Below are 17176 nucleotides of genomic sequence, written 5' to 3'. Positions count from 1 at the left end.
TCAAGGAGTAGGGCACCAGCCCCATATACTGGGAGTGGCGGGTTCAAGCTTGGCCCCAGCCAAAACTGCAAAAAAAAAAAAAAAGATTTCTCAAAATAAATTGGCATTGGCAGTGCTCTCTGTGGGTAGGGCACCAATCACGTATACTGAGGCTGGTGGGTTTGAACCTGGCCCAGGCCAACTAAAACAATAATGACAACTCCAACGACAACAAAAAAGTAGTTGGGCGTTGTGGCAGACACCGGTAGTCCCAGCTACTTGGGAGGGTGAGGCAAGAAAATCACTTAAGCCCAAGAGTTTGAGGTTGCTGTTAGCTGTGACACCGCAGCACTCTACCCAGGGCAACAGCTTGAGACTCTGCCTCAAAAAAAAAAAAAAAATTGGCATTGGTTTTCACAGTCTGATACGTTACTTCTTAGGAAAATCCTAGACGCCACCAAGTACTGGTAGACTGAATTTGGAATTTCCACAGCAAACCTATATCCCTTCAATGATTAAAATCAGTAGAGTTAGTGTTAGAATGGTCTCTCATTTAAAACCACAGCCACTGGTTCGGTGCCCGTAGCTCTCAGTGGTTAGGGCACCAGCGACATGCACCAGGGCTGGTGGGTTCGAACCCAGCCCAGGCCTGCTAAACAACAACTCAGACAAAAAAATAGCCCAGTGTTGTGGCAGGTGCTGGTAGTCCCCACCTACTTGGGAAGCTGAGGCAAGCGAATCATTTAAGTCCAAGAGTTGGAGGTTGCTGTGAGCTGTGATGCCACAGCACTCTACTGAGGGCAACATAGTAAGACTCCGTCTCAAAAAAAAAAAAATTAAAAATAAGGCTCGGTGCCTGTAGCTCAGCGGCTAAGGCGCCAGCCACATACACAGGGGCTGGCGGGTTTGAACCCAGCCCGGGCCTGCCAAACAACAATGACAACTGCAATCAAAAAAATAGCCATAGCCGGGTGTTGAGGTGGGTGCCTGTAGTCCCAGCTACTTGGGAGGCTGAGGCAAGAGAATCACTTAAGCCCAAGAGTTTGAGGTTGCTGTGAGCTGTGACACCACTGCACTCTACCGAGGGTGACATAGTGAGACTCTGTCTCAAAATAATAATAAATAAAATTAAAAGAAATAAAACCACAGACAGCCATATTAGCTCAGGCGTACAATCCTACCACTTTGGGAGACCCAGGCAGCAGGTATCACTTGAGGCCAGGAATTTGAGGTTGCACTGAGCTCTCAGGAGGCCACTGCACTATGGCCCAGGCAACAGAGGAAGACCCTGTCTCAAAATAAATAAATTCATAAAATGTAGTATAAAATGAATAGAAATACTTATCATTAAGCATATATTGTTGGACTACTATAAGATGGGACTAGTTTAACAGGCTAAACAGAAGATCACAAATTCATTTTTCTGGAGCATACTGGCGCAGATGGGTGGCTGGGAGATAAGTATGCACTTTTTCTCTGGATTTTGAACATAAATATAGCTTATCCTATTTGGGTGCCCAGGAGTAACAATGGCTCTGGTATCTGGCTCCTGCAGCTCAGAGGGGAAGACCTTGGACTCCAGTAGAAAATGTCGCAGTTCCTCAAGAATTCTTAAGCCCAGAAAATCTGCTCAAACCATTAACTTAAGAATTTGTGCCCCTGGCTGACGCCTGTAACCGTAGTACTCTGGGAGGCCAAGGTAGGAGGATGCTTGACCCCAGGAGTAAGAGACCAGCCTGAGCAAGAGTGAGACCCCGTCTCTAGTAAAAATAGAAAAATTAGCGGGTGTTGTAATGGGTGCCTGTAGTTCCAGCTGCTCAAGAGACTGAGGCAGGAGGATCACTGGAACCCAGAAGTTTGAGGTTGCTGTGAGTAAGACGGACTCCCCGGCACTCTCGCCTGGGCAACAGAGACTCTGCCTCAACAAACAAACAAACACATAACTAAATAATTTGTGCCCTTTAAGCTAACTGGGCAATATGGGGCTTAAACATCATAGCTCACTATCAATCACGATAAATTCCTGGGATCGCTTGAGATTGAAAAGAAAAAGAAATTATACATAATTCATACTTCTGTAAATAACATACACACACATATATATATAATTACACACAGAAACACAATCGGAATTAACTCTGTTCATACGGCCCCTCAGTGAAATGCATCCTGTTGTTTTGTCGTCCTTCCCCTCATGTATTTCAGAGGCTGAAAAAGGACGCAATCGTTTTTCCAGGTTAGTCTTTAAGGGCCTCGCTCGGAACCAGCAAGATATGTCTATCCGGTTTCCCCACCGGCTTATTCCTACCATTACACACATCGCTTTCCGTTGAGGAGCACCGCCTCGCTCCGGGGAAGGGATTTGGCGACGTACCCGGAACTGTTCTCTAGGTTTCCCTCCGGGTTGGGGCGGTATCGCGGCGGTTGGGTCTGGGAGCCAAGGCAACCGAAATCTTCACAGGTTTGGGAGATCCCCCCCGGTCTCCCACAGCTTCGGGATCCCAGGGAGTCGCAATGGCTCCGGTATCCGGCTCGCGCAGTCCGGAGGGGGAGGCCTTGAGCTGCAGTGGAAGACGCCGCAGTTCGTCAAGGAGTCCCAAGCTGAGTAAATCTGGTCGCTCCCCGCGGGGCCGCCGCTCGCGCTCGCGCTCACACTCTCATTCGCACTCGCACTCGCACTCGCATTCGCACTCTCACTCGCACTGGCACTCGCACTCTCGGTCGGTAGACAAGAATGGCCTCGGCCATCAGCTGGGTGGGCTTGGCCAAAGCACCCGAAACCAGTCCTACCGCTCCCGCTCGCGATCGCGGTCTCGAGAACGGCCCTCAGCACTGCGCGGTACCCCCTTCGCTGCTGTCTTCTCGTCCGCCTATTATGGCAGCTACTCGCGCCCCTATGGGAGTGACAAGCCGTGGCCTAGCCTTCTCGACAAGGAGAGGGAGGAGAGTCTCCGGCAAAAGTGAGTGTGAGGCAGCCTCACCTTCTCTTGGAGTCGTTGGGGTCCAGTCCAATTTATCATTCATTCCGCTTCTTAACTATTCGCGTTTTACTCTGTCTGCCCTGTGCTCATATTCGTGCGTTTCTTTTAATTCACCCACCACAACCCTTTATTCGTCTTTTGCCCTTAACGTTTTCTGTCATCCTCGGGCCCCTTCATACAGTACCCTAGGTCTACAATCCCTTTCTGCCGCCTGGCTTGCTAGCTGAAATATGAAATAGCCAAGAGCCTCAGACCTACGGGAATTGCACCATTTACTTTATTGTGTAGTCATTCGTAAGCATATTTTTATTGCCCTCTATACTGAACTCGTGGGGATCCCTATTTTATTGATTACAGAATTTGCAGTGCCTGATTTGCAAGCATGCAACCATTGCTTGTTAAAGGAAGGAACAAACAGGTTTGAGATAACAGAACAGACTTGAGATATGTAAGTGGAAATGTTTTGTAGGAAATTGGGAAGGGTCGAAATTAAGGTTTTAAATTGGAGAGGAAGAAAACCTTTCCCTCAGGCAAAATGATTAGATAACCGTAGGAAAAGTGATCTGCTAAGCTGTAGGTGACACTACTTTGACAACGGTTAAATGCTCTCAATCTAGATGATGAAAAATGATGCCAGGATAAGATCAGATCTCCTCCAATGGGAATGACTATTGAAGTGGAAAAATAAGAATAAAGGAAAAGGCTTGTAATTATTGTTGTGTAAGTCTTAATATCTAATGTTTATTAACTGTCAAATTATATGAGGCTGGGTGTGGTGGCTCATGCCTGTAATCCTAGCACTCTGGGAGGCCAAAGTGGGTAGATTGCCTGAGCTAAAGAGTTCGAAACCACCCTGAGCCAGAGCAAGACCTCGTCTCTAAAAATAGCCAGGCGTTGTGGCAGGCGGCTGTAGTCCCAGCTAGTTGGGAGGCTGAGACAAGAGAATTGCTTCAGCCCAAGAGTTTGAGGATGCTGTGAGCTATGATGTCACAGCACTCTACCAAGAATGACAGAGTGAGACTATGTTTCAAAAAACCTGTCAAATTATGTGTCAGGCACTAAACTAAGTGATTTACATTCACTATGTGTTTAAAAAAAAAAAGAACTTGAGAAATATTAGAGGCATTGAGGGGCAAGTTCAAGTTTCTACAGTTGAGAATTATCGTGATTCTTTTTTTTTTTTTTGAGACAGAGCCTCAAGCTGTCACCTTGGGTAGAGTGCTATGGCATCACAGCTCACAGCAACCTCCAACTCCTGGCTTAAGCAATTCTCTTGCCTCACCTCCCATGTAGCAGGGACTACAGGCACCCACCACAATGCCCAGCTACTTTTTGATTGTAGTTGTCATTGTTGTTTGGCAGGTCCAGCCTGATTCAAACCAGCCACCTCTGGTATATGTGGCTGGCGCCTTAGCTGCTTGAGTTACAGGCGCTGAGCCATCATCGTGATTCTTTTTCTTCCATCAGTGAGATGTAGTACAGTGATGAAAAGCACAGGCTCCACAATCAGACTGCTCGACTTTGAAGCCCTTATCTGTCACTTAATATCAGTGTGACTTTGGGCAAGTTAATTAACCTCTCTGAGTTTCATTTCTTCATTAAAAGGGGATGAAATTAGTACCAAGACTTTTAGGGTTATAATAATTTAATTCCTAGAACATAATAAATACGCCAAAAATGTTAGCCATTAGTGCTTCAAGCAGAAACAATAAAAATAGTCCTGAGTTAGTGTTGGAGACCTATCTCTTCGGTTCAAATTTTTTTTTTTTTTTGTAGAGACAGAGTCTCACTGCACCGCCCTCGGGTAGAGTGCCGTGGTGTCACACGGCTCACAGCAAGCTCTAACTCTTGGGCTTACGCAATTCTCTTGCCTCAGTCTCCCAAGCAGCTGGGACTACAGGCACCTGCCAGAATGCCCGGCTATTTTTTTGTTGCATTTTGGCCGGGGCTGGGTTTGAACCCGCCACCCTCAGCATATGGGGACGGTGCCCTACTCACTGAGCCACAGGCACCGCCCTCCTCGGTTCAGTTTTTCAGAAAGATACCTGCAGGCTATTTTAATCAAAAAAACAAATGGCTTCTAATTGGAGAATCCTCAAAAAAATGTCAGAACTCCTTGGATGAAATTTATATTTTTACATTTAGAAGATAAATAATTTAGCTTAACAATGCTGATGAAGCCAAGTGAGAATTGATATGAAAACAGGACTTAGTGTTTTTTGTAGTCTGGTGGGCATTCTTCCCCATATAGACATAAATTCCAAGTACATTTACAAGTATGCCCCCTTTTAGATGATTTCTTCAAGAGGGAAACCCCGAGTCTGACTCTGCATAGTTACTGTACTTTTTATCCTGAGAAAAGGAATAGAAAATTGGCTAGGTACAGTAGCTTATACCTGCAATTGCCAGCACCATAGGAGGCTAAGGTAGGAGAATTACTGGAGACTAGGAATTTGAGACCAGCCTGGGCTCTCTACAAAATAATTTAAAAATTGGCTGGGCATAGATGATGGTGAATGCCTGTAGTCCTACAAGGTAGCCTGAAGCAGGAGGATTGCCTGATCCCAGGAGTTTGAAGTTACAGTAAGCTATTACCACTATACTCCAGCCTGGGTGACAGAGGGAGACCATGTCTCTAATTAACAAAAAAATAAAAAAGGAAAATAATTTATTCAAACAAATCAACTTTTTTGTAAATTAAAAAATAGAATCATAAACAGCTAAACCTTGAGAAATTGAACCTTAATTTTTTGTTTTGGCTTTAGTTTATGAATAATAGCAAAAAATAAAACTGCAGAAACCACAAACATTATACAACAAAAGAAGAAAAGGATTTTAGTGTCCTCCAAAGAGTAAATAGAGAATGTATTCCCTTTTCCCAAAAGTAACTGAAAGGAAAACAGAGAGGGAATAAATTCTATATCTCACTGAGTACACTTTTTAGCAAGTAAAACTTTTCTTTATCTTCAGAACTCTATTTTGTACTTCTAATGCAGCCCTTTTTATTACCTTCAATAATTCCTGGGCTTCTGAAAACTGAAGATTTGACCAGATCAAAGGAGACTTCTCTTTACTTTCCTATACATGTATAAACAAATGAAGTTATTTCCAAATACTTAACCGTTTCTGTCAAATATTACAGATGTTGAATGACCAATTAGAAGTTGTGTCATTCATTTGGCAGAAGAGATGCACTTGACAGTCTCCCAGGCTATCATTTCTGCAGTCTATACCATTTGATAGTATTGTAAGAACATCAAATCCTAAGTGATGAGTTTACATTTATACCAAGTTTTTATTAGTGTTTAAAATATAAAGGGGAAACAGAACTTAACTGGACTCCTGTTGAATTTGACTATGTATTTAGGAAATAATTCTGCCATTGAATTATAATTTACATGTCTCTTCTAGGAGATTAAGTGAAAGGGAAAGGATTGGAGAGTTGGGAGCTCCTGAAGTATGGGGACTTTCTCCAAAGAATCCTGAACCAGAGTAAGTGGTTGAAAATAACTTTTAAAAATATCTTATGACATTTATTTAAATCTTGAGTCTATTGTTAAAATTTTTGTTCATTGAAGAACCTTAAGTACATCTCATGTTTTTCTTTCTTGTGATTTATTTCCTTTGACCCCTTAAGTTTTAAAAATACGGCACATAGATCTAAGTGTTAAAACATATTGCTAATAAATTTTAGCATGCTAACAGTTCTCTTTAAATTGTAATTTGTAGAGTGCTAATTTCCTATTCATAGAAAGGTTCAATGTTAAAACACATAATACATTTTTAATTAAATCATAGCTGTATGCATTAATGCATTTATAGGGTACAATGTGCTGGTTTTATATACAATTTGGAATGTTTATATCAAACTGGTTAACATAGCCTTCACCTCACTTTCTTAATTATTGTGTTAAGACATGTATACTCCACACTTAATAGATTTGACATGTACTCTTACAAAATGACCATAGGTGTGGTACCACCAATTACTCTCCCTCTACTCATAATATATTTATATTACTTTGAATTTATTTTCTCAACCCAGTAGCAGATTGCATGCCAGATACTAGCATTATAATAGGGATTTTTTTTTTTAAATGAATATACCAATATGGTTTTTTACCAGTTGATTTTCCTATATATAATACTATTCGAAGGCTTAATGCTTTTTCTTTTTGCTTATTATTCTCTTTAGTGTTGCTACTTGTAAGTTTCTTCTTCCTTCTCCTGTATTTCTGTGTCTACTTTAGATTGAACTGAGACAATGTGCTTGACAGGTAAACCTTTAATTTGTGACAGAATGATAAAGGATTATTATCTGAAACGTGTTCTTATGGATACCTTTGGAAAACACTCAAAGAGCCTGAATTCATGTAATTAAAGTTGGGAGAAACCCTAAAAATAATTTTCTGGACAATACCTAAATTATTCCAGGTGTGATCTTTAGAGAAAAAGATTATATGATACAGAAATTTCCTTTCCAAACTATCATAGAACTTTAATAATAGTAATTTTCAGAATTCTCTACAACAGAAAGAAATTTCTTTTTTATTTTATTTTGTTTATTTATTATTTATTTATTTATTTATTTATTTTGAGATAGAGTCTTACTCTATCACGCTGGGTAGACTGCTGTGGCATCACAGCAACTTCAAATTCTTGGGCTCAAGCAATCTTCTTGCCTCAGCCTCCCAAGTAGCTGGGACTACAGACATGCTCAGCTATTTTTTCTATTTTTTTTTTTTTTTTTGTGGTTTTTGGCCTGGGCTGAGTTTGAACCCACCACCTCCGGCATATGGGACCGGCGCCCTACTCCTTGAGCCACAGGCGCCGCCCTAGTTTTTCTATTTTTAGTAAAGACAGGGTCTCACTCTTGCTCAGGCTGGTCTTGAACTCATGAGCTCCAGCAATCCACCCACCTCAGCCTCCCAAAGTGCTGGGATTATAGGTGTGAGCCACCATGCCCAGCTGAAAGAAATTTCTTTATACTATAATTTGTTGGATTCTTCTTTCTTTGAAGAAACAAAATAGTTGTTCTGCCTTATGTCCTTTATACACTTAGAATAAAATCATAAAGTCTTCCCTCACCTGCCTTATATCTAGTTTCTTTATCCTTATGATTCCTACTTACCTACTTTTTTGCTGTAATTTCTTCTGAAAATATAAATTTTCCATGCTTTTTTGTTTGAATAACACTCTTTAAACTGTAAAGCATTATGCAAGTGTAATTTATCTTATTATTACAAAGGCGCTAGACCCTTGAATTGCACTCTTACAAAAGTAATCCAATGTTTGCTTTTAATGGTTCTTGGACAATCAGTGCTCTTACTGAAAAATGTGAACCCATAATTTTACATTCCATGGTTCATAACTCATAATTTTACTAATATTTATAACCATTTTCTTTAAATTCAGTTCTGATGAACATACACCAGTAGAGGATGAAGAACCAAAGAAAAGCACTTCTTCAGTTTCTACTTCAGAAGGTATTTTTATTTTTTTTAATTTTAATTTAATTTTATTTTAATTTTTGAGACAGAGTCTCACTATGTTACCCTTGGTTAGAGTGTTGTGGCATCACAGCTCACAGCAACCTCAAACTCTTGGGCTTAAGCAATTCTTGCCTCAGCCTCCCAAGTAGCAACCTCCCAAGGTACCCACCACAATGCCTGGCTATTTTTTGGTTGCAGTTGTCATCGTTGTTTAGCAGGCCTGGGCCAGGCTCGAATCCACCAGCCTCGGTGTATGTGGCAGGCGCCCTACTCACTGAGCTACGTGCGCCAAGCCAGAAGGTATTTTTTAAATACAGAGTTATCTATTGAGAAGTTTAAAAAGATAAATTTATAAATAGTTGAACATTAGACTTTTTGTTTATTCAAATTACCCAACATCTATTCCTTTTCAGTACTTCAAATAAAATAAAATTGATATTCAGAAATACTTTTTAGGAGTTAATTTTTTATGTTTTTTACTTGTATTTTCTATAGAAGATAAAAAGAAGAAGAAGAAATCCAGTCATTCAAAAGAAAGGTCCAAAAAAAGGAGAAAGAAAAAAACATCTAAAAGAAAACACAAGAAGTATTCTGAAGATAGTGACAGTGACTCTGATTCTGAAACAGACTCTAGTGGTAAGAAAGCTAACATTCTACAACCTTTACTTCAAACTAATTTTACTTCTTTTCTTTATTTTATTTGACAGGATCTCACTCTGTTGCCTGGGCTGGAGTACAGTGATGTTATCATAGCTCATGACAGCCTCCAATTCCTGGGCTCAAACGAGCCTCCTGTCTCAGCCTCCTGATGAACTGGGATTACAAGCATGTGTCACTCTGCCTGGCCTAGTTTTACTTCTTAAAACTTATTTTAGAAGAAATTTCCTTAAAAAACAATAATAATAGTGAAGAAGTTTTTGATTTTTTGCTTTTGTTTTCTCTTTTTCTTAAGACAGTCTCACTCTCTCACCTAGGCTGGAATGCCATGGCCTCAGCCTAGCTCATAGCAACCTCAAACTCCGGGGCTGAAGTGATTCCCTCCTGCCTCAACCTCCTGAGTGGCGAAGACTACATGTGCACACCACCACACCCTGCTTATTTTTCTACTTTGCTCAGGCTGGTCTCCAACTCCAGACCTCAAGTGATCTCGCCTCAGCCTCCCAGAGTACTAGGATTACATGCATGAGCCATTGAGCCTGGTCCCTTACTGAAGAGTTTTTTGAATATTTGCTGACTTTGTGCAAGGCACCCTAATGAGTGCTTTATATGTATTTATTATCGCCATTTAATCCATACAATATTTGTAGGGTACATCTTGTAGATGAGGAAATAAGAGACACAGAGCAGGTGATAAATACCATTTCTATGATCAGGCAGTTGAGATTCAAAGCTAAGCAATTTGAGTCCAGGTGGGTTGTGCATAGTTTTACAAGGCCTATGGTACCAGACCAAGTCAGAGGGTGGGGCTGAACTAAAATAAGCCTTACTGGACTGTATCAGCCCAGTAGAAGGGTTATTATGTGTAATTTTCTGTTGGGGGGGTGGTTTGAGACAGAGTCTCACTTTGTTGCCCTTGGTAGAGTGCCATGGTGTCTTATCTCACAGCAACCTCCAACTCTTGGGCCAAGTGATTCTCTTGCCTCAGCCTCCCCAGTAGCTGGGACTATAGGTGCCAACTACGACACCTGGCTATTTTTAGAGACAAGGTGTCGCTCTGGCTCAGGCTGGTCTTGATTGTCAGGCAATCCACCTGCCTTGGCCTCCCAGAGTGCTAGTATTACAGGCATGAGCCACCGTGCCTGGCCTTTTTTTTTTTCCTTTTCTTTTATTTTTTGAGATAGAATCTCACTCTGTTGCCTTAGGCTAAAATGCTATGGCAGCAGCCTAGCTCACAGGAAACTCAAAAGTTCTTGTTTCAAGTGATCCTCCTGCCCCAGCCTCCCAAGTACCTGGTCCAACACCCATCTAATTTTTCTAGTTTTAGTAGAGACAAGGTCTCACTCTTACTCAGGCTGGCATGGAATTCCTTTGGCTTCCCGTAGTGCTAGGGTTACAGTCGTGAGCCACCGTGACCAGCCTCACCTGGGTTTCTTGGCCTCCAATGTCACTTTTCAAAGAACTAGCTTAAGAGTCACATTTTCCTGGTTAGCCATTCCCCAAATCAATCCGATTTTGAAACTCCTCTGTATGTATAGATCACCCCAAGCTTCCCTCTGTCACTCTGGATTGTATTTATCTCTGTACCTGTCTCCTTCACTAGACTGAGCTCCTGGAAAGCATTCTCCTTACCTTCTCAAACACATATAGGTTTTTTTCCCCCATGTTACCATGAAAATCTTCAAATATTCAGAAAAGTAAAGAGAATAGTATAATTGATACTGTATTCTTATCACCCAGATTTAACAGCTGTTAGTATTTTAACATATTCGCTTCAAATATGGGGGGGGGGGTTTTGTTTGTTTTTTGAGACAGGGTCTCACTATGTCACCCTTGGCAGAGTGCCGTGGCATCATACCTCAAACTCTTGGGTTTTTTTGAGACAGGGTCTCACTATGTCACCCTTGGCAGAGTGCTGTGGCATCATACCTCAAACTCTTGGGCTTAAGCAATTCTCTTGCCTCAGCCTCCCAAGTAGCTGGGACTACAGGCGCCCACCACAATGTCCAGCTATTTTTTTGTTGCAGTTGACATTGTTATTTAGCTGGCCCGGGCTGGGTTTGAACCCGCCAGCCTCAGTGCATGTGGCCGTAACCACTGTGCTACGGGCGTCAAACCACAAATACGGGTTTTTTGCTGATATTCAAAGTAAATAAGTAAATTACAGATATCATCACACTTTTGACCTAAATATTTCAGTATGCATCTATGCAAAATAAGATAGTTCACTACTTAAAGCACAATACTGTCTCACACAATAAAATTAATAATACCTTTTATGACCTAATACCTAGTGTACCTTTAATTTCTGTGTCCCCAGTGCCTACTATAGTTTCTGACAAATAGCAATAAATTTTTCAGTGAATTAATTTCTCTATAACAACAAATACTGCAAAGCAATAGGATATTTATCTACTCAAAAGTATTGGGGTTTTAGAGTTTAAATTTCTTTCTCAATTATCATGTGCTTTACTTTGCAGATGAAGATACAAAAAGGAGAGCCAAGAAAGCCAAGAAGAAGGAAAGGAAGAAGAAACACAGATCGTCAGTCTTTTCTTTAAGTTTTTTATTATAGAAAAGTTCAAATATATATAAAAGTGCATAAAGTAGTATAATTATCCCCCAAGTACCCATCACTCAATTTGAATAATTGTATTCTTTTTATATCCTTTATTATGTTTTTCTGTCTTCTTTATTGCCTGTAGATTGACGGTCTAGAGGCTTGGCAAGGTTCATATTTGAGTTCGGGGCAGTAATACCCCATAGGTAGTTCTTTGTGTATATATATCAGGAGACAATGTCTAGTTGTCTGTTTTTATCATATTAACAGTCATTGATGGTCATTGCCTAGATCTATTATTTCGTTAAGGATTGCAAAATTGTGATATTCTAATTCTGCCTTTCTTTTTCATTTATTAGGTAGGATAATTCTGTAAGATAAACTTAGCCTCATTAACTATTCAGATACCCTGAAACAGTTTGTATAGTAAGGGCAGGATCATTGCTTAATTTTTTTGTGTTACTGTTTTATGACTTTTCATTATAGTGAGTTGGATTATTTTAGCATCATTATGAACCCAAGGATTTAAATATATTTGGTGTACTTTAATCTCTTACACTTAAAATCATTTTTATTGCTCAAATTTGTCAGAGTCATTTTTTAGGCTGTTCTATTTATAGTCTCTTTCCTCAATATGAGATCTATATTTCATTGTTCCCTTTAGTGATCTTTTTTTTTTTTTTTTTTTGTAGAGACAGAGTCTCACTTTATGGCCCTCGGTAGAGTGCCGTGGCCTCACACAGCTCACAGCAACCTCCAACTCCTGGGCTTAAGCGATTCTCCTGCCTCAGCCTCCCGAGTAGCTGGGACTACAGGCGCCTGCCACAACGCCCGGCTATTTTTTTTTGTTGTTGCAGTTCAGCCGGGGCCGGGTTTGAACCCGCCACCCTCGGTATATGGGGCCGGCGCCTTACCGACTGAGCCACAGGCGCCGCCCCTTTAGTGATCTTTTTTATAGTGAACATGATTTAGCTAAATAAGTTAGAAGATTTTTCTTTTTGAGACAGAGTCTCACTTTGTGCCTCGATAGAGTGCTGTGGTGTCATGGCTCACGGGAACCTCAAACTCTTGGGCTAAAACAATTCTCTTGCCTCAGCCTCCCAAGTACCTGGGACTACAGGCGCCCGCCACAATGCCTGGCTATTTTTAGAGATAGGGTCTCGCTCTTGCTCAGGCTGGTCTCAAATCCATGAACTCAGACAGTCCACTTGCCTTGGCTTCCCAGAGTGCTAGGATTACAGGCATGAGCCACCTCGCTGGGCCTAGTTAGAAGATTTTTTTTTTTAATTATTCTCTAGCAAGTTTAAGCTAGGAATTCAGGTCATTTTAATGTCTTACCTTTCATTGCCTTAATATTCCCATTCCCTTTAACATGGGAATAGTGAATAAATTTGTATCAAATCATAATCCCCATAGGAAGAAATATAAGAAAAAGAAATCTAAGAAGAGCAGAAAAGAATCCAGTGATTCAAGCTCTAAAGATTCCCAAGAAGAGTTTCTGGAGAATCCCTGGAAGGATCGATCAAGTAGGTTCTTCTGGTAGACTTTAACTTAGAACAAATGAAACATGAAAGTAACTGAGTAGTTAAAATGTGAATGTGTTTCTGAACATCTTTCATACAGAGGCTGAAGAACCCTCAGATTTAATTGGCCCAGAGGCTCCAAAAACACTTGCTTCTCAAGATGATAAACCTTTGAAGTAAGTAGCAGTGCATTTATAATATTTAAAGTACCTTCCAAAAAAGTATGCTTCTAACTTAACCTTGCCAAGCTTTATCTCTCTTTATTCCCTTATTTATACCCCAGGCTCTAGCTGAGCTGAGCGCCTAAAAGTTCCCTGTATTTGCTATGCACTTTCCCACTTTTGTGACTTGTTTAGCTTGTTTCTTCTCTCCCCCAATGTGCCTTCCTTTCTTTTCTCTGCTGTTTTCTTTTCTACCCCCAGTTTCTTTCTATTAAAATCCTTTCCATCCTTCAAAAGGAGGGGCATATGCTCATTCTTAATATAGCTCCTCTACAATTAGGTGTGATTTCTAACCCTCTTTAATCTTCACAGAATTTTCTATTTATGTTATGTAATGTATTATATAGTTTGCCTTGCATTGCAGTTATAATCTTATTAATATGTAAAGTTCACAGGATAGATTTTCTTTTTTTTTTTTTTTTTTGCAGTTTTTGGCCAGGGCTGGGCTTGAACCTGCCACCTCCGGCATATGAGGCCGGCACCCTACTCCTTTGAGCCACAGGTGCCGCCCTTTTTTTTGTTTTGTTTTGTTTTGAGACAGAGTGTCACTACGTCGCTCAGCAGAGTGCCATGGCGTTATAGCTCACAGCAACCTCAAACTCCTGGGTTTAAGCGATTATCTTGCCTCAGCCTCCCCAGTTGCTGGGACTACACACCACAAAGCCCGGCTATTTTTCTGTTGCAGTTATCATTGTTCTTTAGCTGGCCTGGGCCAGGCTCAAATCTACCAACCTCAGTGCATGTGGCCGGCGCTGTAACCACCATGCTACAAGCGCCAAACCAAGGACAGATTGTTTTTGTATTACAGGCTTTGAATTTATAGATAGGTGAGAAACATTCACTGAATTGAATGAAGGGCCTCCTTGAAGGAGGCCAGGAGTAGTGGCTCATGCCTGTAATCCTAAACATTCTGGAGGCCAAGGTAGGTGGATTGCCTGAGCTCACGAGTTTGAGACCAGCCTGAGCAAGAGCGAGACCCCATCTCTAAAAAAAAATAAATAGCCAGATGTTGTGGCAGATGCCTCTAGTCCCAGCCACTTGGGAGGCTGAGGAAAGAGGACTGCTTGAGCCCAAGAGTGTGAGATTGCCATGAGCTATGACACCACGGCACTCTACCCAGGGTGACAAAGTGAGATTCTGTCCCAAAAAACAAAAATCCTTTGAAGGAAAGTTAATTGATAATTGTTGCTGCACAGAATTATTATTCGTTATAAATCTAAAAAATATGTTAACTTAAGATAAATTATTTGTTTGGAAAATGAAAGGGAATCAGCTGGATTCCTGAACCAATAATGGCAATACCTATAGGGGTAAATTAATCCATAATTGTAAACCATTAATCTGCATTCACTAACGTCAGTTCTTTTGTTCATCCAAAATATTTCTACATTTCTGGATTAAGTTATACAGGTTCTAGTGCAATGTTCACTAATTAAAATTAAGTAATTCACATTGGCTTCCCAGAACACTAGTACTGAGCATTGGTTATTTCTACTCTTGTCTGGGAGAAAATGTTTTATTGTGCTCTCGTTAGATGATATGCTTTTTATATTGAGATGGTTTAACAGATCTTTTTTGAATTCTGAATTACTTTGTAGCTATGGCCATGCCTTGTTACCTGGTGAAGGTGCCGCTATGGCTGAATATGTAAAAGCTGGAAAACGTATCCCACGAAGAGGTGAAATTGGTTTGACAAGTGAAGAAATTGCATCATTTGAATGTTCAGGTTACGTAATGAGTGGTAGCAGGTATGTTGTTGGCATTGAAGTCAGTTTCCATAATTAGATTTTTTCCTTCTTTATTATTACCAGAATTATATTTTTGTGATTAATTTCTATTAAGTGACTATTCCTAATGAAAAATAGAGTATAAATAATTGATACTAGTTTTATTGGTATAAACATGGGTGTCTAAAATTCCAAATATATTTACAAGTGACCCTCAAACTCAGCTATATCTCCAACTTCAGTCTTTCCAGGGCTTTTTCCTAGTTGATGTTTTGGTACAGATATTTTATCCACTGGAAGACATAGTTAAATTCATCTATTTATCACTGAGGAATGTGGCATTTTTAGGGAAGCATTTTCCCAAGAATGTATATCCTGGTTTGCAAGTTTGCCTCCTGTTTTCTGTGGACCCAGGGTTCTAAGAATAAATAGCACAAAAGGATTATGAAGGACATCAGGTTGGCATGGAGAAATGAATATAAAATTAGGGAAAAGAAAGCCAAGTACCAAGAAGAACCAGAAGAATATGCTAATAGGGAAACAAAACTGATATCAAATTGAAGTTTAGATTCTTTAAAACTTTACAGACTTTTTAAAGTAAATAACTATATTCAAATGACATGGGAAAATATTTGTAGAACCCTTGAAGTACTTCCAAAATCTTGGAATTCTGAGTACCAGTATTTGAAACATTGTATCAGAGGACCAGCACAGTAAGACAAAAAAAAAGAAATCAGAAGCATAAAATTTGGAAGAGGGGCTGGGTGCAGTGGCTCATGCCTGTAATCCTAGCACTCTGGGAGGCCCAGGCGGTGGATTGTCTGAGCTCATGGGTTCAAGACCAGCTTGAGCAAGAGCAAGACCCTGTCTCTAAAAATAGCCGGGTGTGGCAACGCCTGTAGCTCAGTGGGTAGGGCGCCAGCCACATACAAGGAGGCTGGCTGGTTCAAACCCAGCCTGGGCCAGCTAAAACAACAATGACAACTGCAACCAAAAAAATAGCTGAGCATTGTGGCAGGTGCCTGTAGTCCCAGCTAATTGGGAGGCTAAGGCAAGAGAATCGCTTAAGCCCAAGAGTTTGAGGTTGCTGTGAGCTATAACACCACAGCACTCTACTGAGGGTAACAACTTAAGAATCTGTCTCAAAAAAAAGAATTGGAGAGGAGGATATAACCATGTCATTTTTTGTGAATAATATGATTGTTTATATCAGCAGTTCTCAACCTGTGGGTCGCGACCCACAGGAATTGTATTAAAGGGTCGCAGCCTTAGGAAGGTTGAGAATTGATGGTTTACATAGAAAATAACAAGTTGACAGTTCTTCCCAAATTGATATATAGATTCAATTACAATTCCAAACAAAATCACAACGGGGTTTTTCATGAAACTTAATAAGCTTGTTCTAAAATGTATATTACAGTAAAAGGCCAAGAATAGCTAGGTCACGTCTGAAGAAGATCAGGAAAGTGAGATTCACCCTACCAGATATGAGGATTTATTACAAAACTTAGTTTTTAGAAAGCATGGAGGAACAACCAAATTGTTCAGTGGAATAAAATATAGAGCTCAAAGTGCAGAACCGTATCTGTTTTGAGCTTTGGTGTATGAAAGAAATGGCATGTCAGATCATTGGGGAATGAAGGAACTATTCAGTAAATGGAACGGGAAAGAAATGATTATCCATATGGAAAAAGATGAAAGTAGTACCTATATCACTGAATATAAAAAGCAATGCAGCCCGGGCGAGGTGACTCAGGCCTATAATTCTAGCACTCTGGGAGGCCTAGGTGGGTGGATTATCTGAGCTCAAGGGTTCGAGACCAGCCTGAGCAAGAACAAAACCCCGTCTCTAGAAATAGCCAGTTTTGGCTCCGCACCTGTGGCTCAAGTGGCTAAGGCGCCAGCCACATAACACCTGAGCTGGGGGGTTCGAACCCACCCCCCGCCCTCCAAACAACAATGACGGCTACAACAACAACAAAATAGCTGGGCAGAAAAAAAAAAAAAAATAGCCGTGCATTGTGGTGTGTGTCTAT

The 17176-nt window shown here is 40.7% G+C and overlaps 1 protein-coding gene across 1 annotated transcript in view; it reads left to right on the top strand.

Moving 5' to 3' along the window:
- Positions 1–2386: 2386 nt before the first annotated feature.
- NKAP (NFKB activating protein) overlaps positions 2387–17176 on the top strand; it is an 18863-nt gene continuing 4073 nt past the window's right edge. Inside the window, exons 1-8 of the mRNA XM_053581112.1 lie at positions 2387–2939; positions 6372–6452; positions 8376–8446; positions 8948–9088; positions 11590–11653; positions 13086–13195; positions 13293–13368; positions 15012–15161. Coding sequence (XP_053437087.1) covers positions 2494–2939; positions 6372–6452; positions 8376–8446; positions 8948–9088; positions 11590–11653; positions 13086–13195; positions 13293–13368; positions 15012–15161 — 1139 coding nt within the window. The 5' untranslated portion in view covers positions 2387–2493. The remainder of the gene's footprint in view (positions 2940–6371; positions 6453–8375; positions 8447–8947; positions 9089–11589; positions 11654–13085; positions 13196–13292; positions 13369–15011; positions 15162–17176) is intronic.

Source organism: Nycticebus coucang, chromosome X, assembly GCF_027406575.1.
Source record: "Nycticebus coucang isolate mNycCou1 chromosome X, mNycCou1.pri, whole genome shotgun sequence".
Classification (NCBI taxonomy): Eukaryota; Metazoa; Chordata; class Mammalia; order Primates; family Lorisidae; genus Nycticebus; species Nycticebus coucang.
This window is presented reverse-complemented; position numbering and strand designations above follow the sequence as displayed.